General features: G+C 48.0%; 2 protein-coding genes and 1 long non-coding RNA gene across 3 annotated transcripts in view; 1 reads left to right on the top strand and 2 right to left on the bottom strand.

The window, feature by feature from the left end:
* The window catches only part of PLOD1 (procollagen-lysine,2-oxoglutarate 5-dioxygenase 1), a 46,399-nt gene extending 38,530 nt beyond the window's left edge, over nt 1-7,869 (bottom strand). Inside the window, exon 1 of the mRNA XM_072608895.1 lies at nt 7,606-7,869. Within this exon, the coding sequence (XP_072464996.1) occupies nt 7,606-7,690 (85 nt within the window). The 5' untranslated portion in view covers nt 7,691-7,869. The remainder of the gene's footprint in view (nt 1-7,605) is intronic.
* A 5,754-nt stretch (nt 7,870-13,623) lies between these two features.
* LOC140504218 (uncharacterized) lies at nt 13,624-14,764 on the bottom strand. Its single transcript, XR_011967004.1, has 2 exons — nt 14,635-14,764; nt 13,624-14,051 (listed from the first exon to the last, which is right to left on the bottom strand). It is a non-coding gene; the product is annotated as an uncharacterized lncRNA (long non-coding RNA).
* A 125-nt stretch (nt 14,765-14,889) lies between these two features.
* KIAA2013 (KIAA2013 ortholog) lies at nt 14,890-20,627 on the top strand. The gene is made up of 3 exons (XM_072608890.1): nt 14,890-16,074; nt 17,315-18,168; nt 19,806-20,627. The coding sequence occupies exons 1-3, from the start codon at nt 14,967-14,969 to the stop codon at nt 19,821-19,823; spliced, it is 1,980 nt and encodes a 659-aa protein (XP_072464991.1). The 5' UTR covers nt 14,890-14,966; the 3' UTR covers nt 19,824-20,627.
* Nucleotides 20,628-22,855: the final 2,228 nt, after the last annotated feature.

The raw sequence follows: 22,855 nt of genomic DNA, 5'->3' as shown, positions 1-22,855 counted from the left end.
ACTTGCATTTGACTTTGCGTTGAGTGAGGGAGGGCTGTGCAGGTCACCAGCCTCACTTCTCCTCCTGAGCCATCTGAATCCAGTGACCAGATCTTCATCAGGATGACTGGAGATGACCCAGGATGAGGCATTTGGGGTTGACTTGCCCAAGGTCACACAGCTAGTGAGTGTCAAGTGTCTGAGGTGAGATTTGAAGTCAAATCCTCCTGAATCCTGCACTGGTGCTCTATCCACTGCACCACCTAGCTGCCCCTCCTCTTAAAGGATAATTTGGGGATAAAGGTTTAGCAGATGATGGGATCACGAAAGTAGAATTTAAGCAGAACCTAGAAAGAAACTAGAGATTGTAAGAGGCATTAGTGAAAGAGGGAATGCATTCCAGGGAGGGGTCACAGCCTGTGCAAAGGCAAGGAGAGCAGAGACATAACTCCATGCATGTATGAGAAACAACAAAGCCTAATTAGATCATGGTGTGTGCAAAGGGGAGTCATGTGTAGTTAGGCTGGAAAGGAAGATTGGGGCCAGATTATAAAGGGTTTAGAGGACAAAGAAAAGAATTTATGTTCAGTCCTGGTGGTAAGAGAGAACCAGTGGGTTGTCACATGGTCAGACTTGCATTTTAGAAATCACTCTGGCAGGTGTGTGGGGCCTGGAGGCAGGAAGGCCACTGCAGTTCTCTAGGTGAGTGACGATGAAGGCCTGACGCAGGAGACTGGCGAAGAGGATGGATATGAGAACTACTGGGAAATAGAGACGGAAGACTGGCCCCATCTGTATGTAAAAATTAGTCATGAGAAACCACAGGGGCCACCAGGTGGTGCCATAGTGTATAGAGTGGCAGGCCTGAAGTCAGCAAGACTCTTCCAGAGTTTGAATCTAGCCTTGGACATTCACTAACTGTGTAACCCTGGACAAGTCATTGAACCTGTCTGCCTCAGTTTCCTCATCTGTAAAATGAGCTAGAGAAGGAAATGGCAAACCACTCCAATATTTTTGTTGGGAAAATTTCAAATGGGATCACAAAAAGTCAGACTGAACATTTAAAAACTCACAGGAAGATTAATAATAAAACATATATTATTTACACATACTATATAATTAAACAACATAATAATACTAATAGCTGGTGTTGTGGATGTAGTACCTGAGTGCTTTATATCCATGGCCTCATTTGAGCCTCATAACAACCCTACACAGCACGTGCTGTTATCATTCCTATTTTACAGATGAGGAAACTGAGGCTCAGATGGCTTAAGCAACCCATCTAGAGTCACATAGCTAGAGTCTAAGGCAGAATTTAAGTCAGTCCTCAGCTCTCTCCCCCATTACCCCCATCCTACCCCATGCTGGTCAAAGGAATGGAAAAAAAAGTCCAGAGGCAGGGGCTGGGGTGGGCTCAGGGAGCAAGGGCAGCCAACCAGACTGGCAGCTACTTCACAGATGGCTGCCGTCTGTTGGATCTGAAGGGGCTGGAGCATTAAGCCGACCCAGATGCTTCATGGGAAGAGGAAGCGCTGGCGGAGTAGTTGGTAGAGTGAGGGTGGGGGAGACAGCTCAGCAGACTGGCCAGACTTAGCCTGGGGGCTAGGGAGGGAGACAGTCTACTCCCCCTTGGGGATCACTGTGGGGAAGACGACAGAATGGGACAGATCAGATTCTCCCAGCCTAAGGGAATCCAGCAAACTGCTGCAGGCTTGGGGCCCCTTAGGCTGGACAGGGACCCTGGGGAGCACAGAAAGGAGTATCAGGTTTCTGAGATGGAAAGGGATACAGAGAGGGTGTTTGTGTCTGCACACAGGAATCTGAGAGTCCAGAACTGGGCCAGGCCACCACACAGCTCCTCTCCTGAGTTCATGCTTCATTGGTTAAGTAGATAGGATAAACAGCCCTTTTTCTCAAAGTAGCACCTTAATGCACAAAGAAAGGGCCCCTGCCTCCCTTCCCTTACCCCCACCTGGCCCCACGTCATTTGTCTGAGAAATATTCTCTTTGGGCTGGTCAGCGAGAAGCCAGCGTAGAAAAGACAGGTCTCCCTTTTTTTGGGCGTTGACCTGGAAACCCTCACAGAGAGTTTTCTCATTTTCCCTTCTCCTACCCTCATTATTACACTCCCCTTATTATGAAGGTGGCTGGATATCAAAACAGATGGAGCCAGAAAGGGGTCAGGAAGACCCCAGTTCAAAGTTGGACTCAGACACAATGTCTGTGTGACTCTGGGCAAGTCACTTAACCTTTGTTTTCTTCAGTTTCCTCATGTGTAAAATGGGGACAATAATAGCACCAACCTCCTAGGGTTGTTGTGAAGATCAAATGAGATGATGAATGTACAGCGCTTAGCACATTGCCTGGCATATAATGAGCCTTTATATAGTATGTGAAGATTTACAAATCGCTGTACCGAATGTACAAGACCCGCATTTTTTCCAAGGGTACAGACATTCTAAATTTCAGGTTGCTACTCTAACCATTCTACTGCCCTTTCTCCTCCTTTCCTTGGTCCTGAATCAGGCCAGTACTCCTTCTAAATCCAGTATCTTCTCTCATTCCTCTTGGGCTGTCCCACCCCAGCAAGGTAAGGAATGTATCTTCTGAGTCTGTGAAATACATTTAAAATCATGGAAGAGAATTCGGTTCCCAAAGCCAGCCTGGCCCTTTCAGCCACCTCATCACCTCCATCCTTCCAAGATTTGGCCTCACCCTCAGGCTAGTTCAGTCAAATCCAACCTCTCTTTTCTCTCTCAGATGGCTGTGCCTTCCCAAGGGGACAGAGACCAGCATTTCTCAGTGGGAAATTTCCCACTGCCCCACAGTGAAAGCCCCAATGCCACAGAGAAGGTACCACCTGGGTTGAAAGGGAATCCTCCGGTCTTCTCCTCGATTCATATCTGTCCACAACATTTAACACAATTAAACACTTCACTCAGTTTGGGATGTCTAATGATTGGTGAGCATTCCATCTAGACTTCACTTTGCTGTAGGAAAAAGTCCAGCAAAAGAGGGGAAAATGCAGTATTTCAAATCAGAGGACCTGGGTTCTAATACCAGCTGTGAGCCTTACTGGCTGTGTGAATTTGGGGAAGTTCCTTCCCTTCCTCTGATCTATAGAAGAAAGGTTTTGGACAGGATCAGAAGTGTCAAACATGTGACTGAAAGAACCTTCTAGTCTTAAATCTATGATGCCAACTATAATTAAGTAACAATTCAGAACAAAGTCACAAGACAGTGGCTCTTGGGTGGCCTTAGGACCCTCTGATTCCATGCTGGGAACCTTACAAAAAGAACTAGGTTAGGCTAATGTGCATATAGTAGGCACTTAATGTTTACTAACTAACTTACTGTCAAGGTATGCCATAGAGAATCTTGGGATGTAATGGGAAAAACAACAGATTGGGAGCAAGACATGGGTTTGCGTCTTGCTTGTTACTGGGGGACCCCAGGCAAATTACTTAATTTCTCTGGCCCTCAGTTTCCTCTTCTGTAAAATAAGGGTAATAATATTGATAATAATTACCTCACAGGGTGCATGTGAAAGAAGGACTATGTTTGCTTAAGTCAACTTTGTACGTTCCTGTCTTCCCAGATTTCAGACTGGGGTGGGGGTGGAGGGTGCTTCCATGGGGGCAGGGTCTATGTCTCCTATATCAGAGGTAGGTCTATTACGTTGCACATTCATGAAACTCATTTCTAGCTGGATATGGCTGCCCTGAAGGGGCCTTGTCTGGGCCAGCAAGAGGGAGGGAAATCAGCAGGGGACCTGTGGCTGTCCTGAGATAAAGCTGGCCTCAAGTCCTACTGGGGACTCCTGGAGAGGAGGAAAGATCAGGAGACGGGATCTCTGGAATGAGAGAGAAGCAGAATCCTGAAATGACCTGTAAGGGAGTGGAGCCAGAGGGAGGAAACTGTGGATTCCCAGATGAGCATAGCAGACTCCCAGCCTGCTTCTTCCACAGGCCATGAGCCCCAGGTGCCAGATAATTCAGCTTCTTTTACTAAAGGCAGACAAAGGACCTCTCTGAGTCCAGCTGGTCGGGCAAGTGGGTCTTGGCCTGGAAAGCTCAGAGCAAGGTTTCAGGGTGGTAGAGATGGAGACCTGGACTTGAGTCCCGAGTTCCATCACTGACAAGCTGAGTGACTTGGGACAAGTTTAAAATACAGCTAAACCAAGGCCATCTGCAGCAGCCCGTTCATTTTGCAGTTGAGAATTCTAAGTCTCAGAGAGGTTGAGTGACTTGCCCAGGGTCACATGGGGGCTCAGGATTTAAATCCCAGTTCTTTGACTTCTAATCTGGCTCTCTCACCTCAGTTCTGTTCTGAACCTTTACTACCCCCCAATCAATCAGCAATAAATTTATACACACACACACACTCACACACATACATACACAAACATACACACACACACATGCTTTCACATATACATAAATAGAGCTAGTCATTTCAAAAGAAATGGTCTGGGTATGTGATTTCATTACCATTGTGGTATTCCCTGGATAGATGGATGGATAGATGAATTAATGTTTAGGTTCCACTATGGGATTAGTCACTGAACTGCTCTGTGACTCAGTGTATGGGTCTGATGGTCAGCATTTGTCCCCTCCCTTTCCTTCTACCCTGTCTCCCAAGGACAGTCTGAAGAAGGAGATCATGTTGGCAGGGGTGGGGGAGATGGGGATGAAGGGAGAGTTTAAAAGTAAGTTAGATGACTTAAGAAATACAAGGAGCTATTCATCAGGCAACTCTAGGATTCAAATGGGTGAGAAATGCTTGTTCCATTTTGGGGTCTTCGATGAAAAGCTCCATGGAGTATGGCAGTCAGTCAAAAGGCAGTTGGTTAAGTGTGCTAGATGGTGTGCTCGCCACTGGGGGAGATAAAGGAAGAAAGAAGCAGCCCTGGCCCACCAGAACCCTACTTTCTAATGTAAATAACTAGGCATAGACAAGATAAATGTGGGGTGGGTAGAAGACAAACTGAGAGATGAAAGTCCTAACAAGTACAGAGATCAGGAAAGGCCTCCTGCAGAAGAGAGATCTGAGCTGAATGAGAAGCCAGGGAAACTAACAATCCAAGGGGGTGGTCTGGGCACAGAGGCTAAGGGACCCCATCTATACAACCAATTAAAGCAGAGAATGTTAGGACTGGAAGGGGCCTTAGAATAGATAACATCAGAGGTGCTAAAGACCTAGAACATATAAGACCTAGCAAGGCTTTTAGAATATAAAGATGAGAGAGCCCAGAAGAGAGAATAAGGAGAAATCTTAGAATATCAGAGCTGGGAAGACCCTTAGAACCCAGGATGTCAGAGCTGGGAGGGCCCTTAGAACACTGGATGTCAGAGCTGGGAGAGCCTTTAGAACACAGGATGTCAAAGATGTGAGGGCCCTTAGAACAGAGACTATCAAAGCTGGAAGTAACCATCTAGTCCAGGAGAAAAGAGAAAATAATTTCTTGAAGATCCCATAGCAAATTATTTTCAGCAAAGTGGCACTTGGAGAGAGGTAGGTATGTATGTGTGAAGGCGTGTGTATGTGTGTGTGTGTGTGTGTGTGTGTGTGAGTGTGTGTGTGTAAATTTATTGCTGATTGGGGGGATAGTAAAGGTTCAGAACAGAACTGTGGTGAGAAAGCCAGATTAGAAGTCAGACAACTGGGGTTTAAATCCTGAGCCCCCATGTGACTCTGGGCAAGTCATTCAACCTCTCTGAGACTCAGAATTCTCAACTGTAAAATGAATAGGCTGCTCCAGATGGCCTTGGAAGTCCCTTCTGGCTCCAAATCTAACATTGGATGATGCTCTATGTAGTGGAGATAGACTGGAGACAGTGGCCACTGGGGTTGAGAAGGTTAAGGAACTGGACACAAGGGTTGGGCTGGAAAAGACTGTGAGTCCTGTCCTGAACTTACTAGAAATGACAGAGAATGGGCTTCTGGTATACAGATGACAGCAGCAGGCTTCTGGTCAGGATGGAGAGAAGTTAAAAGTAGAGAGGGGTGGGGAGCAAGGATTGAGGAGAGAATCCGTCAGTGGTGATGGGGAGGAGAGAAAATACCAATTCTTCCTGACTCTGTGTGCCAGAGGTGAGAGAGAAGGAGAAGCCAGCCCTTGGAGAGCAGGCCAAGAGATGTGGTCGGCCTCTGGGGAGAAACTGAGCTTGAGATGAGTACTAGAAAGTGGAAGGAAAGTGAAATCGAGAGATCTGGGACCACTGATTTACAGATGGAAGGGTTCTGCCCTTCTGACTCTTCTTATAGATGGCTCTTTTTATAGATGGAGAAACAAGCCTTGAGCAGCAAAATAATTTACTCCAAATCACACAGATGACCTGGCTAAGATTGAAACTCAGATCCCCCAACTTTAAATTTAGCCATCGGGGCAGTGAACCACAATAGAAAATTACAGAAAGCAAAGTAACAGAGAATGCAGGTGACTTCTAACCTGTTCTTCCCAATTTACAGAGACCTTGCTTCCAGGATGCAGGGAAAGGACGGGTGAGAGCCTGGCAGCTCTTATTGGTGCCAACGGGGTGAGTGAAAACCCTGGATGTCCCTTATTCTCCCCGTCTACATCCCATTTCTGTACCTTTGCAGAGGTTTCTCTCTCCCTCCCTCCCTCTCTTCCCCCCTTTCTATCCCCTCTCTCTTCCTCTTCTCTTCCCTTCTCTTCTCTCCTTCCCCCCTTCCCCTCTCTTTCTCTTTCTCCCCTCCTCCCCCTTCTCCCTTTTCTTCTCTCCCTTTGCATACCACTCCAACACTCCTCAGTTGACCCCCACGCACAGAATGTGCTAAATACATGCCTGTTGATTGACTGGGTGGTTGCTAGTTCTGGCCCAGGTTTGAAGAGTGAGGACTCCAGTCCCTAACTTCTTGAAAGCCATTTGGACTGGCTGTAATGTTTCTTTTTCCTTTCTTAACCCCAACTTGGTGGCCGTAATCTCAACCAGATACCAAGGATGGCTCAAAGAGATAGAGGAAGGACCACATGCTGGGACCTTTGGGGAGTTTGTGGACACGGGAGTTGGCCTCGAGCTGTGGATTTCTGGGCACTTTGAAAAGTGTCTCAAAGCGTAGGACCGAGGTAGCTCCGCCTCTCCCAGGAGGTGGAGTGGAAATGGGGTACAGGAGTCTCGGGAATCACAGAGGAGAATCCCAGTGCTGCAAGGGGCCTTCCAGAGACTGCCTAGACTCCAAACTCCTCGTTTTAGAAATGAGGCGACTTGGGCTCAGCGAGGGGAAGTGACCGCTTGGCCCAAGTTCACGCAGCAACTAAGTGTCTGAGCAGGGCCGAGAAATGGTGGGAGCAGGGTCATTTCCACATGCTGTCACAGGGCTGGGCGCCACCGAGTAACCCTTGCCATACTTGGGCCTGTTGCCTAAAGGGTGTAGGGGCCAGAGTCTAGAGCTCCATCCCCTAAGGTCATCAGGCGAGCCAGTAGCCCGCCTGGTCCTCCGCTCCCCACCCCCAATTTCCACTCAGTGTCCCAGCATGGACCTCAGTCTGGGAAGGCTGGGGCTGCCGCGCCCCCCAGGGGGCCAGGACTCTACCTCCGGACCCCACTGTCCCTCGATCACCCCCCGCGCCCCCCCCCCATACCCCGGGCACCCCCTTACCCTCTGGCTTCAGATCGCTCTTGGCTTCGGCCAGGATGAGCCAGCAGAGCGGGGCCAGCAGCGGCCCCAGAAGCAGGGGCCGCATCCCGGAGGTAGGAGGGCTCCCGGCCCAGGTAGGCTGGCGGCGGGGACCGCTGCTTCGGGGCTCACTCAACAGGGAGCCCGAACTGCTGGCTGCGGAGGACTAAGCTAGGACATACAGCGGCAGAGAATACCGGAAACTTCGGGAGCCTCGGCCTGCCACGCAAGGCACCCACCCGCTCCACCCCGCCCCGCCCCGCCCCTAATGAGCCCGGGGCGGGGCTCGGGGCGTGGAGAGGAAACTGGGGTACTGCAGGAGGGGCTTGGTTGGCCAAAGAGCCTCAATCACCCCCTCCCCTTCCCCTCTCCTACTCAAATGACAACTTTAGCACTTTCGCTGGTCCGCTGATTGAGAGCTGGAAGGGACCTTAGTGGTCATTCTAGCCAAATCCTTCCATTTTACAGATGAAGAAACTGAGTCTCTAGCGGAGGTGAAATGATTTGCCCAAGGTCATAGTTACTAAGAGCCAAATTCTAGTCTTGTGACTCTAAATCGTGTTATTTTTCCTTGAAGTCAGCTGTGAGCAGTTCTCCCACGTAAGGCACTTCCCTAAGTTTGCATATTCTGGGGAATTGATCCTATCCCTCGTCCCCACTCGACCTTTATATCTGATACCGGAATAATATCAGCTCTACCTTTATGAAAAAAGGAGGGCTAGTTAATTGTTCTAGGGTGCCATTTGTTATTGTTTGGACTTTTCTAGTCAAAACATTATTCCCTGGCCTCCTCAACATTTGTGTTAGCGAATACAGGCTCATAGTAAGCAACTTAATTAATGGCTTTTCATTCATTCTGCTCAGAATAGTCACTTGTGTTTGTTCTTGATTCTCAAAGAGGACCATGACATCAATATGGAATTATCATGACTTGCAAATGAATTGGAATTAAGGGAGGCAGGGCTGTGCAAAGTCACCAGCCTCACTCTCTCCTCCAAAGCCATTTGGAGGAGAGTGGCAAGATACAGATCAAGATGACTGCAGATGGCCCCAAAGCAGTGAGAGGCCTTGATCTTTTTGAGCTAAGGGCTTTCCCAGGTCTCAGTTTGTCTGAGGCAACACCCATTCACTGATTAAGGCTAAGTAAAAATGAGGCAAAGAATGGCCTCTTTTACCTAGTCAAAAAATAAATAAAATCTGTCTGGGAGGGGAAGATCCTGAAGGTTTCTGGCAGAAACAGAAACAATTGCTATTTACACTCACTTTGAGGCAACAGGTTCCAAGCAATGACCAAGTGAAGCTTGGGTTGGGACCCATTGTTGGCCAATCAATGAGAGCCAGTGATTTGGGTTTAACCCATGGTCCATAAAAAAGAAATCTAACCCATAAACCCCAACATGTCTTGCTAGGTTCCAGGGATCAAAATTTGTATTCCTTTGGGCAGAGCACACACAGGTAAGTGTATGATTCTGTATGTGGACAGAGGGAAGGGAAGGAGAGAAGGAAAGGAAGAAAGAAAGGAGAGAGGAAGGAAAGAATGAACTGAGTTGCCTAACTGGGATTGGCCAACATCTCCCTCCATCTCCAGGGAAATCTTCCCTGTTCTTCTCAGTGTCTCAAAGTTTATTCAATTTAATGAACATTCATGAAACTCATCCTCTATCAAGGTGAGAGGCAGTAGAGGCATAGTCAGTAGAGGGTTGGTCTTTTTCATGGATGAAATTCCCTACATTGGGATAACCATAGATTCTGATCTCATTGCATTCAACACATTGTGCCAGGGGGTTGGGATGGTTGTTGTTAAGTCATGCCTGACTCTCCATGACACCCTTTTGTTGTTTTCCTTGGCATGGTTTGCCATTTCATTCTCCAGCTCATTTTACAGATGAGGAGCCTGAGGTAAACAGGGTTAAATGACTTGCCCAAGGTCATACAGCTAGTAAGCATCTGAGGTCATATTTGAACTCAGGAAGGTAAGTCAGACTCCAGACCCAGTATTCTATCCATTTTACCACCTAGCTACTCCTAGGGTTTCAAAGACAAAAAAAAAAAAGTGTAGGGACTCCCTCAAGAGGCTGACATTCTAAGGACAGGGTTGAAATTAATCAAACAGGCAACAAGCACTAAGTGCCTACTATATACCAGTCTAGGTGCTAGAGATACAAAGAAAAAAAAATTGAAACAGTGCCTGCCCTCAGAGCTTACATACTAATGACAGAGACAACATGCACACATAAAATATCTGCAGAATACATACAAAACAGATATAAAGTAACTGGGTGTTGGTGGGGGAGGTACAAGCAGATATCAGGATCACTATAATAACGTTCTTTCCCTCCTACCTCTAAGTACTCCCATAAACAGTTTGGTCCTTCCTCACCACAGCCCCAAGATGGAAGTGAGAAGAGATTAAAGTGAGGTTCAGAGAAACGACTTGTCCAAGACCACATCATGAAGTAGGACTCAAATCCAGGTCCCCTGATTCCCAGGCTACTGTTCTTTCCACTACCCCAAAACCTTAGGCATAGTCTCTTGATTTTTTTGGAATTGTAGACTCTCCAAGTTGGAAGCAATCTCAGCAGCTATGGCCCAATTAGCTCCTGACCTTAAATCCCTGCCATGACAGCACCCAGTTCACCCAGCCAGTTTGTGTCAGAGGTGACTCTTGAACCCAGGTTGCTTCTGTTTACAAACTACTGAGTTATTAGCATTATTAATTATACTTGAGGAAGAGGATTCGGCCAGACCATCCTGGGCATTCTGAATACAGCTCACACCGCAGGAAGGAACCAGAACAGGATGCCAGATTTAGGGGAAGGAAATGCAGGGGACAGGATATATCAAATTTTAGAAACTCCAGGGAAGATCCTACAAAATCTCCCCAGTAAAGTGGCCCTCTGAGGATAGTAGCCACTGAGGCACTGACCAGCAAAGAATTGATTCATCCTGTAAATCTAGCTGATGTTTTTGTTTTATTTTGGTTTTGTCCAGTTCAGTTGGTTTGTCTCCGGGACAATTGCAGAGAGCTTGGGCGCTTCTGCTCACTTCAGCTCTCCCTCCCATCCCCCCAGGCAGTGATTTCCTGTTCCTGCCTTCTCCAAAGCTCTGAAGCCTGGACCTCATCCAAACTTCATTCAGGCTCAAGGTCTGCCTTTTTAAGAAGCAGCTGCTGCCAACCCAGATGTTACTACCAGTACGTGCAACACGTGCTCCTTTGGTCCTCAAGCTTGCCAGCAATTTAAAGGCACAGGCATGGGCTTTCTTGAGATTTCAAAAGGGGAATTGAGACTTAGTTGCTGAACAGAACTCACCCTGAAGTATGCTAACCTGCATTCCTCCTTTCTTTTTTCTTTCTTTCTTTTTTTTTACAGGCAGCCCGGGGAAGAGCAAATTCCAAGAAGGAATCTGTCAAACATTGTCCAAAGTCAGTTAGCCAGCATTTATTGAATACTTACTGTGTGCCTATCAGCTGAATTTGAGCAGAATCATAAGAGGCTGAGGTGAAGGGGCAGAGCATTGAGGCAGGAGGGACAGCCACCCAGCCAGACTTTTATAATAGTGAGAGATTCTATGTAGCCGTTGGATGGGCTGCCTTGGGAGACAGTGAGTTCTTCAATGTTATGAACAAAACTAGAAGACACAAGGAAGTTGCCACTAAATGGAAAAATGACTCCCACGCCTTATTTTGGAAAGAGAAAAAAAGGAGTTTTATTCCACATCCAGAGGCAAGGGGTTTATGTGACTTTTTCTAGGAGGAATGACTGAGAGGGAGAAGAGTTATGGGATGGTAGCTAGAGTGGATAGAGTTGGCTCAAGTGAAGGTTTTTAAAGTGTAGTGGAACTACTAAAGTCTGTATCCCAAAGAGATCATAAAAAGGGAATAGGACCTACAAGTACAAAAATATTTCTAGCTGCTCTTTTTGTGGTGGCAAAGAATTGGGAACGAAGAGGATGCCCATTAATTGGGAAATGGCTGAACAAGTTGTGGTAAGTGATTGTGATGGAATGCTATTGTGCTACATGAAAAGATGAGCAGGGAGATTTCAGAAAAACCTGGAAAGACTTACATGAACTGATGCTGAGTAAAGTGAGCAGAACCAGAAGAACGTTGTACACAGTAACAGCAATATTGTGCAATGACCAACTTTGATAGATTTAGCTTTTCTTAGCAATATAGTGATCCAAGGCCATTCCAAAGGACTCATGATGGAAGATGCTATCTACGTCCAGAGAAAGATGGTGTCTGAACGCAGATCAAAGCATACTATTTTCACTTTCTTTTTTTGTGTTTTTTTCTTTTGGTCTGTTTCTTCTTTCACAACATGATGAAAATGGAAATTTTTTTAAATGATTGCACATGTATAACCTTATCAAATTGCTTGCCATCTTAAGTATCAAGGAGGTGAAGGACAGAGGGATAAAATTTGAAACTCAAGAAAAATTTAAAATGAATGTTAAAAATTGTCTTTACATATAATTGAAAAAAATACAATTTGAAAAGAAAAAATGTGTAGTGGGAGGGGTACACTAGAGTCCTTCCCACGGATTTGGTGTTTTCTCTGACCCTTTTGGTGGTAAATGTGCTTGGGTCCCTTGCTCCCTAGTCAGGAGCCTTTGGTCACCATGTTTAGGGTGTTGCGTTGAAGATGACTGGTACCTAAACTGTCTCCCTATTTTGAGCATGTTTCTTGGGATTAAGGTAAACTCTCCTTTGGATTTCCAATTGGGGAGGAGGAGGGAAAATTTCTTTTGAGAACATGTGCTAACTTTGGCTAGCCTAAAGTTGAACCTCAAGTCCCTGGCAGCCTAGTCTGCTTTGTGTTTCCATCCTTGAGCTTCAGTCATTGAACACTGACATCCTAAGAGATGGATGTTTCCAGGCTTAGTGGCCATTTCATGAGTTTGAGAGTTTTTGAGTTGGTTGTAGCTGCCTAATAACAGGTATTTCTTGCAAGTATACCACTTCCCTGAGGAGATGATCACTCCAGGAGAATACTGGGACTCAAAAGACTAAGACAGCCCATCACTTCTGGCTAGCCAGAAGATCTGGGTTTTGCTCATGCTGTACAGACACAAGGTGTGCTGTTTAGCACAAAGCTGTCCTCCAAAGTGTTCTTTACCTCCTGGGAGAGTATGAGCATAATGGGTTATTATTATTTTCAACTACTTGTTAATGAACAATTATGAGTCTTTTGTATTTTAAGTATTTCTTTTCCAAATGAATAATAGCTGTCCTATACCTACTAAGTACTTTGTACACTGAATATCTTTTCTAGAAGGGACTCTTTATCGCAGACCCAAGACATGAGCCATAGTTAAGCTCTGCTGTAGACTCTCTTATGAATTTCTAAATAGGAACATAAAGAACCAGACTTTGAGAAATGTCTCATTTCCTCTCTTTGGGATTAAACTCCTCCAGGACTGAACCCCAGGGTCCAAAGCAAGAGCCCTTTATGGTAAGTGATCTCGCCTGATTTGAAAGTAACATAAACATCTGAATGTATTTGAAGGAGCTGGCAGATTGCTTGAAATCCTTCCATTTCTTCTTCTTCTTCAGTTTTCTCATCTTTACCCTCTTCCTTCCTGAAGGAGTTGGATGACCACTCAGGAATAGTGGTCACACAACTAGTAAATGTTTGAGGCAGGATTTGAACTCAGGTCTTCCTGATTTCATGTCTAGAGCTCTATGTACTATGCCAGCTAGATGATCCCACAGATCCCTTCCAACCTAGGATTCTATGATGTTTCTTGCTATTTGAAGAAAGTATTGGAGAATGACAGATTAGATAGAGGCAGAAAGACCAGTTGAGAGATTGCTATAATCCTGACAAGAAGGTTTGTCCTAGGGTGATGGCAATTGGGGGGTGGTGCAGTGAGGAGCAGTGGTAGACAGGTGACAGTCCTGTTAGACTCCATCCAGAATACTGTGCTGGGTCCTGGGGACCTCATTTTAGACAGCCGGTTGACAAGGTGAAGATCATTCAAAGAAGGGTCAATCAATCAATCAGTCAGTCAACATTTATTAAGCACTGGAGACACAAAAAGAAGGGTGACCATGATGATGAGGGAATTGAAAACCAAGACATACCAGAAAAAAATGGAAAGAATTAGGGCTGTCGATCCCGGAGAAGAAGACTGATCAGGAGCTAGATCCAGACTTCAAGTCTTGTAAGGGCTATCAGACGGGAAAGGAATCAGTCTCTCTGCATGGGCTCAGATGGTAGATCCAAGAACAAAGGGGGTTGTGGGTGGGGGAAGGGTTCCTAACAATTCCAAGCATTCCTAACAATATCCAGAGGTAGATTGGTCTTTCTTATAAGGCAGGGAGCTTTCTAAGACTGGAGGTTTTCTAAAAGGGGTTGGATATTTTGAAGGGGATTTCTCTTCGGAAGGGGGCTGGACTGCATGGTCTTCCCGGTCTCCTCCTACTGTCAAATTGCAAAGGGAATTACTCTTATATACCTCATTACTCTTTCTCTTCCACTCCCCCCCTCCTCTCCTTGTTTTCTGGCCCTTCCTTCCCCGCTCCCCCATCTGTCTCCTTGGCTCTTCCTTTCTTTTCTCCTTGTCCTCCCTTTCCTCTATTTTTACCTATCTACTTAATGCTTCCCTTCCCTCCTCTCTGTCCCTCCATCCTTCCTCTAAGGCTCCTTCTTCTTTCTGGTCCCTCCTTCCTCCCCCTCTGGCCCCGCCTCCCTCCTCTCTGGCCCCGCCTCCCTCCTCTCTGGCACTTCCCATTCTCCTCTCTGGCCCCTCCCTTTTTCCTCTCTGCACCTCCATCCCTTCTCTGGCTCCCTTTGCCTCCTTCTCAGCTCCTCCCTCTCTAGCATCCCCTACTCTGGTCCCTCCCTTTCTCTTCTCTGGCCCCGCCCTCCATCTTTTGATTATTTTCCCTCTCTTGTTTGACTCCTCCACTCCTCCCCTCTGGCTTCCCATCTCCTCTTTCTATTATCTGGCTCCTCCCCTTCCTCTCTCTTTCCCGAGCCATCTGCCTTCCCCGACCCCTCCCACCTTTGCCCTCAAGCTTTCCCAATCCGTCGCAAAAAAGTTGGCTTCAGGACGCCTTCCGGCGGCGCTTTCCGGCAGGGGGCGGGCCGGGCTGAGCTGAGGCCCTAGCAGGCGAGCTGACGGCATCGGCGACTGCGCATTAGCGTCGAGCGGAAGCTGAAGGAGACGACGGCGTCTGCGCAGAGTGGCGGACGGAAGCCGACGAGGACAGCTGCGACTGCGCCGAGAGGTAGGCGGAAGCTGAAGGCGTCGACGGCGTCTGCGCAGAGCGGCGGGCGGAAGCTGCGGACGGTGGCGGCGGCGGTGGTGGCCGGGAGCGGCCCGGCGGCGGCCCGATGTGGCTGCAGCAGCGGCTCAAGGGGCTGCCGGGGCTGCTGTCCAGTAGCTGGGCCCGCCGCGTGCTAGGGCTGATAGGCTTCGTGCTGCTGCTCTCGTGGTACGTGGGCGGGCGGGCAAGGCGGACGGGTTCGGGAGCCGGGCCGAGCCTGCACCTGCTGCCCTGGAGCTCGGGCCCCGGCGAGCCTCGCGCCGCGGCGCCGCAGGCCTGCGTGGAGGCGGCCACCCGCGCGTGGCGGGCGCTGCAGGAGCGCGGCGAGGCGGTGCCGCTGAGCGCCCGGGCCCCAGACGGCGCCGCGGCCCCGGAGTCCGCCCCGGCCGCGCCGCCCGCCCTGGTAGGCAACGGCTTCCTGGCCCTGGACGTGAGCCGCAACCGGCTGTGGGTGACGCCCGGCGAGCGGCAGGCGCCCGTGGCCCCGGAGCTGGCGCCCTTCGTGCAGCTGCGGCCGCTGAGCGCGCAGGCCGAGGCGGGCGCCGCCGCGCTGCTGCTGCGCCAGGGCCTGGTGCGGCGCGTGCGCTGCCTGCAGCCGCCCGAGCCGCCGCCCGGGGCCGGGGCCGGGGCCGGAGGGGCAGCTGGGGCCGGGGGGCCGGCGGCGCCCGCGGGAGCCGGGGCGCAGTGCGTGCTGCTGCAGGAGGACTTCCTGGCGCACCGCGCGCGGCCCCACCTCTACGTGCAGCGCATCCACATCCACAACCCCACGGAGCGCGTGGCCGCGCTCTGGACAGTGGGTCCCACTCCCAGGCCGCCCCTCAAGGCCTTCAGCAGCGCCCTGGAGAAGGCCGGCGACCACCAGTTCCTGCTGCACTCGGGACACTCGCCCCCGCTGCCCAACGGCAAGGTGAACCTGGTGGTGGTGGCCGCCAAGAAGCTGGTGGACCTGCTCCAGGTGGCCCCCAAGTCGCTGCTGGACGAGGCCGTGCTGTGGGTGGTCTACATCTCGGAGCCTGTGGACCTGCGGGCCCTGAAGGCCAAGGGGGCCAAGGAGATGAAGGAACTGAAGGCCCTGCAGGACATGGCCCGAAAGGAGATCTTGGAGCTGATGGACATCCCTGTGGCCGATCTCCTCCAGGAGCACCAGCAGCTCTGGGCCCAGCTCTTCGCCTCAGGTGATTGCCTGCGGGTCCCCTGGGGTGGGGGGAGGCCTCTGGTGGATGGAGGAAATGGTGGACTCTGGTAGGGGAGTAAAGAGTCAGGGTGAGGGGAGCCTGGAAGGCAGGAGCATGGCCTGTGTAATTACTGGTGCGGTTTTGACCCTAGCCCTGAGTGCAGGAGTCTCCAAGTTCTATCTAGATTGTCAGGATTTTGCCCTCGCTACTGCAAGGACGTTGACCCATTCTCCCTAGTAGCCTAGATCTCTGCTGCCACATGGGAAAAGGCTTTTCAATGATTGAGAATCATAGATGAAGAGATTTTACTTCATTCCATGCACCTTCTGCAAGCTCTCTGCTTTATTTGGTGCTTTAAGATAGGGCATGATGATACTCCCTAAAATGAAGGAAACAAGGTTGTGGTGGTGTAGTACACCAATCATTTAAGATATTTTTGTGGAATGGGACATTTGGAATGAATTTCATTTGTCTTTTTGGGGGCCATAATCAGGATATCAAGGAATGTGTTTCTGCTCTGAAGCAGTTTTTAAAAGGGATTCTTCTGGTTTGGAAGAGACCTGGTACTGATGGATTAGGCTTGATGTCTTCTGCTCTTGAGAGAAAATCTATGGCTTTTAGTACATTGCAAGTTCAGTAGGAGTCAGGGCTGTGGTGTGGTGGACAGAAAGCTAAAATGATTTAAGGCTACATGAAGAGAACTAGAGTTTAACTTTAGAATATGGGAAATGATGTGTTTACTTAGGTCAGGCTATATCTGGAGTATTTTGTTTGGCTCTAGACACTGCATTTTAGGAAAAATGTTGAAAAGTTGTGGAGGGCATCCAGGATGAATTCTGTACAAAGATCAGTTAACGGAACTGGTAATGTTTTGTGGGAAGGAGAGATGACTTAGAGAAATCCTAACAATTGTCAAGTATTTGAAGAACTCTCATGTGAGAGATGGATTTCTCTGCTTGGGCCCAGAGGACAGATTCAGGAACAATGGATAGAAGCAGCAGACATAGGTTCAATGTAAAGAAAAACTCCTAGAAGTGACAGCTCTTCAGAATTGGAAGGGGCTGAATGTAGCAAGTTGCCTATCACTGGAGGTAGGACAATAAAGGTTGAATGACCACTTGACAACATACATGCAATAGAGAAGATTCTGGTCTACCCAGTTATTGTATCATTCTTGTCCCCAAGTGGACACCTGCTTGTCCCTCCATTCACAGCTCATTTCTTTATCTTATTGTAATAGGGGTTGAAATGAAGAAGATCAATGATGCTCATACACCATCTAGCCTGACTGTCAACTTGACGCTGTACTACATGCTATCCTGCTCACCAGCCCCTCTGCTGAGTCCTACCCTGAGTCGCTGGGAACGAGACCAGATGGAGTCAACTCTGAATTATGAAGACCATTGCTTCAGTGGGCATGCAACCATGCATGCGGAGAACCTTTGGCCAGGAAGGTTGTCCAGTGTTCTCCAGATCCTGCAGCTCTCTGATGTATGGAAGTTAACACTCCAGAAACGTGGGTGCAAGGGACTGGTGAAGGTGGGGGCCCCAGGAATTATGCAAGGAATGGTGCTCAGCTTTGGGGGTCTGCAGTTCACAGAAAACCACCTTCAGTTCCAGGCAGATCCTGATGTGCTCCACAACAGCTACATCTTACACGGGATCCACTACAAAACTGATCATATCAACTTGGCTGTCCTTCTGGATGGGGAGGGAAAACCATTCTTGCACGTATCTGTCAAGCCCCACAGCCCACCGGTCAAGATCTATGCCTGTGAGGCTGGGTGCCTGAATGAGCCTGTGGAACTGACCTCAGAGCCCCAAGGTCACACTTTCCCTGTCATGGTGACCCAGCCCATCACCCCCCTCCTCTACATCTCTACAGATCTGTTGCACTTACAAGACCTGAGGCACACCCTGCACCTGAAAGCGATTCTGGCCCACGAGGAACACATGGCCAAACAGTACCCTGGCCTGCCCTTCCTCTTCTGGTTCAGTGTGGCCTCCCTCATCACGTTGTTCCACCTCTTTCTGTTCAAACTCATCTACAATGAATACTGTGGGCCCGGAGCCAAGTCGCTCTTCAGGAGTAAGGTATAAAGCTACCACCTTAGCTATTCTCAGGGCTTTGGGGAGCCTGAGTTCCCCCACTTGTGTTCTGTGCCCAGGATGGTCCTGGCTCTGAGGGGGGCATAGCCTGAAGAGTCATGGTACCTACTTTCTTCAAGCTTTCCTTCAGCTCTTGTGCTTTCTATACAGGGAATGCTAGAGGAGATGGCAGTGATTCCTTCCTCACTTGATGCAGACCAAAAAGGGCTCTAAACAGCTGGTGGGGAAGGCAAAGATATGACAGTCCAGCTCCTAGGTGCCCATTAATTAGGATCGCAGTGGACCTTGGAGTTTTCTGGCTTCCCCGCAGCTGGGTATCTTCTTCCCTTGGTATTTATTTGATGGTAGCATCAACACCCAGCCCCCAGTCAGGTCATGCCCATGGTCAAAATGAGGGTAGCACCTCCTTTGTTACTTGTCAGGGTTAGTTTTTGACTCACCTGTGGGCATGAGGTCCTGTCATGGTACAGATGTCCCAGTGCATTAAGCTCCATTGTTCCCTGATGGCTGTTCAATGAAATTTCTGCCTTCTCCTGGGGGTGTGGGGGGGTGGGTGCCATTCTTTTTTAGCTACCCTTTAGTTTCAGGGTCTCTACGAAACATTTTCTCTTGGGCAGCTAAAGGACTGGGATGGGCCTAAGGGATTAACGTATCAAGGATTGAATGTGGGACAAGAGGTACAGATTGCTTCCTCTGTTCTGCCCTCAAATGCAACCTCGGTGGCAGAGAAGAAAAGTGTCTGAGCCCTCCTATTGGAAGGGAAGAATGTGCTATATAACTAGTGCTTCTTTTGGATCAAGCTGCAATACAGATTTTTCCCTGAATACTTGTTCCTCCAGTAATAAAGGGGAAGCCTTAAGGGACCCAGAAAAGCCTCAGCTGTTCTTAATTGATAGTTCTGGATAAAGAGAAAGTGTCGTTGTAGCTTCTAAAAGGAGCCACTTGCTTGATGGCCAACCCCATTTGGAGGGTGGAGAAAGAAATAGCTCCTTTACTGCAAAAATGAAAGAGGTGGCTCCAGTCTCTTGGAAACTAGTCTCTGTGTCTCATGGTAGGAGACCAGATTGAAGAGATATGCAGATGGCCTCCTCTGGTTGTCAGAGCAGGTGCCCAGAGTGCGTTGCATGGGGTCAGCCCTCCCTAACCTCACCAAGGCTGCTCTACCTTGCTGGCCAGGAGCCTTCTCAGCTCCCACTCCTAGGGGCACGCCTACATTCAGGGGCACAAGCTCAGGCTCTCACCATTGAATTTTTTCCCCACCTTTGAATTCTTCCCAGGGAATAGCCAAGCCTGGTTCAGCTGTGGCTCAGTGTCCCTGCCTTAACACTGGGTTGAGTTACTGGTTTTTTACCTCTGTTTGCCCAGCCTTTCGGGTGACCATTTCCCAACCCACCAAAATACCCTGTTGATCTGCATTCCTCAGCTGGTGGCTGGTAATGCTTCTTTTCGTCATTCCTCTGGCACTGCTACCCTAGGCTGGTAGCTGTTTGCAGGGTTGAATCCGAGCCAGGGTTGGATGCTGCTCAGAGTTCTGATCAGTAGCTTGCCTTTCTTAAATAGTTCTGTAGCTGTGAGCAAGAGTTGGCGGCGAACAGTAACACCTTGTTTTATTAATTGAACAGGAAGATCCCAGTGTCTGAGTGAATTAACAGTACCGCTTTCAGCCTCCATTTGCACAAGACACCCAGCACTCGAAAAGTCCTGCTGCTTCGAACAAGGGACCTTTTGAAAGCAACAACCCTATTGTGCCTTGTTGGGGAAAACCAGTGACTCGGAAGTGTTTGTGGCTGTTCAGGAGTTTTACATTGGAATGAATGAGTGTCACTTTGGGGATAGGGGAGGGAGAGAGTCCATTTTGATCTTTTGTAAACTTCCACCTTAATAAAGTGAACCTATTTGGAAATTACTTGAAATTGACCTTACTCCTTCAGCTTTCCCCCTTTTTATCATCCAGGAAGAGACCTCCTTCCTGTCCTTCCCTTCCTCATTCTCCTTTTTGGAAATCTCAGCTAGAAAAACTCCTTTTTCCTAATTTAATTTCTTCTTCCTTGAATGAATTTTTAATTTATTTTTGCTTGGGAATTTTGGATGGTTTCAGCCTCCACTGTAGATAGCAGATCACTGAAATGATTTTGGAGCTGTTTGGCCATTGGGGAACTCAGCTGTGTGTTGCTGGTGTGGTTCATTAGGAGCCCAGTCAGAGGAAGCCTTCACAAGAGCAGAAGGATGCACACATACAGCCTGATGGGAAGCCGTAGCATTATTGGGTTAGATTTGGAAGTGCTAACTGTTTCTACAGAGATTTGTGTGTTTTTGTATTTTCTGACTGTTTGGGGATGGGCTTGGGAGGGGGAGCATTGGGCTTTCTAGTGACTGATGATTGTTGAGTTTTCAAATACCAAAGCTTTTCTGTTTTGTTTTTAAATAAATACCTTTCAAATATGTATGGTGTCATGTTTTGTGTGTGGACAGCACCTGTTTTCCAGAGTACAGTGAATGAAAGACACCTTCCAACCAGCAGTTAGACTAATCTCAATTCCTTTGTAAGTGGGCCAGGCCCCTCCCTAATCATAGTTAGGCTACATGGTTGAGGTGGGTGAGCCCTGCCGAGCTCTTTGATTTTTGTGTTTGCTGGTTAGCCTCTGGGTGCGCTTCGTTGTTGTTGGTAGAAATAAACACATCCTATGACTTATGGGTGGAGCTGAACTCTGTTCCAAGGGAGATTTTACTGGTGTCAGAATGGGTGTAGGGAGACAGCACCCAGTGTCCTTTTTAAGTGACCATCAGATAGTCTAATAATAAAAGCACACATTTGATACAGGTTTGCAGAGTACTTCATGTACATTCACAGTAGATCCTTAAGGTGGGTGGTGTCATTGCTATTTTACAGACAAGGAAGCTGAGGCCCAGAGGTTCAAAAATTATCAAGGGTCACAGCTAGCAAGTCAAGAAGGATTTGAACCCAACCCACCCTTGCTCCATTCAGTGGCAGTGTCTTGTCCAATATGTCACACTAGCTGTCTCTGCATGTGTGTTAGAGAGCACAGGGGTCTTTCAGTGACCCTGAATCCTCAGAGATGGAATTTGAGTCACTTCCCTCACACCTGGAGTGCCCTGGGAAATGATCACTATTTTCTGTTACTTCTCTATTTCCAGATAGGCTTCTAATTTAAGATTACTTAATAGGTTTCATTTGGAGGAAACAGGGTCTGGCCTGCAAGAAATGCAGTTCCTAAGTACAGAGGGTCAGTGCACCTACTTCCCTTTCAGTTTTTGTCATCCTGCCCCTCCCAGGCCCATGCCCGCAAAATTTGGAGGTTGCTTAGAAATTGATTTAGAGCCAGCATGTCTAAAGCCACAGTGCCTGGCTTCTACTCAGTTTAGTAAAGTCTTATCAAATCATACTTCCTGTGTGATTTTGAGTGGCTCATTTACCTCGCCTGTGCCTCAGTTTCCTCTTTTGTAAATAAGGAATGGATAGGACTAGATGACTTCTGAGGTGTCTTACAGTTGTATATCTTTGCTAATATAGTTCTAACGTGTTTTTTAACTTGTCTAGACCTAGACAAGTTAAATGATTTGTCCAGTGCCACGCAATGAGCTGAAGTAGGGCCCAAATCCAGACTTCTGGTTTGGTCATTGTGTGTGCCTTCTGCAGCTCCAACTAGATGAAGTTTTTCCAAGGACAGGAAAAAAACCCTTCTGTGTCACCCCAGACCTTAGGCACAGAAGTGCCCACTGGATATATGCTGGATGAATAAAATTACAGAAAACTTGAATATATGCAAGTTTCCATAGGATCTGAGTTGTAGGGGACCTTAGATACTTGGATCTGATAAAATTCACTGATTTGGCAGATGAGGAATGGAGGCCCAGAGGGCTTAAGTAGCCTGCCCAAGGTCACACAAGTGTGGGTAGCAGGACAAGGGTTCCAGTCCAGGACCTCTGACTACATCTAGTGGTTTCCACACTGCCTCCCTAAGTCACTATACTATAGCCCTGTGGGATCTTCCTCAGGACAAAAAGTATTGGGTCCTTGTCTAAATCCCTCTCAATTCTAAATCGATGGCAGTATAATTCATTTACCTTTTTAGGTCCCCAGCTTCCATGCTCATTATTTTTGTCCTAATTCAAATCCTCATCACCTCTCACTTGTACTAGGGCAGGGGCCTTAACTGCTCCCAGTCTTTTCTCTCAAACCCATGTTTCTGCACATCTGTCAGAGTAATCTTCCAAAAGCACAGCTCTGATCATATTACTTTGCTTCTGGAAAAACCCTCAGAAGATCTACATTACTTAGTGAATAAAATGCAAATTTCCCCAGTGTTTAAAACTCCACAGTCCAGTCCAACTTTTCCATTCCAGTCTTTCATCATCTTCATGCTTGGTTCTAGCCAAACCTGTGAACTTGCCATTCCCCCTTTTTTGCTCTGCACTCCCACCCCTGCATGAAGTGTAATGAAGTGGAAAGACTGCTGGATTTGGCACTGGATGGCCTGCATCTGAATCCTGGTTCTGTTACTTATTAACAAGTCAGTTTAATTCTCTAGGCTTGAGTTTTCTCATCCATAAAATGAGGGGGTTGGATTAGGTGACTTCTAAAGTTTCTTCCAGTCTTTAAATCTGTGTTCCTATATGCTATCCCATTTCTAGAACTACCACCATCTCTGCT

The sequence above is a fragment of the Notamacropus eugenii genome, chromosome 5, assembly GCF_028372415.1.
Source record: "Notamacropus eugenii isolate mMacEug1 chromosome 5, mMacEug1.pri_v2, whole genome shotgun sequence".
In the NCBI taxonomy this organism is placed as follows: Eukaryota; Metazoa; Chordata; class Mammalia; order Diprotodontia; family Macropodidae; genus Notamacropus; species Notamacropus eugenii.
Note: the sequence above shows the minus strand (reverse complement) of the source record. Positions and strands in the feature narration are given on the sequence as shown.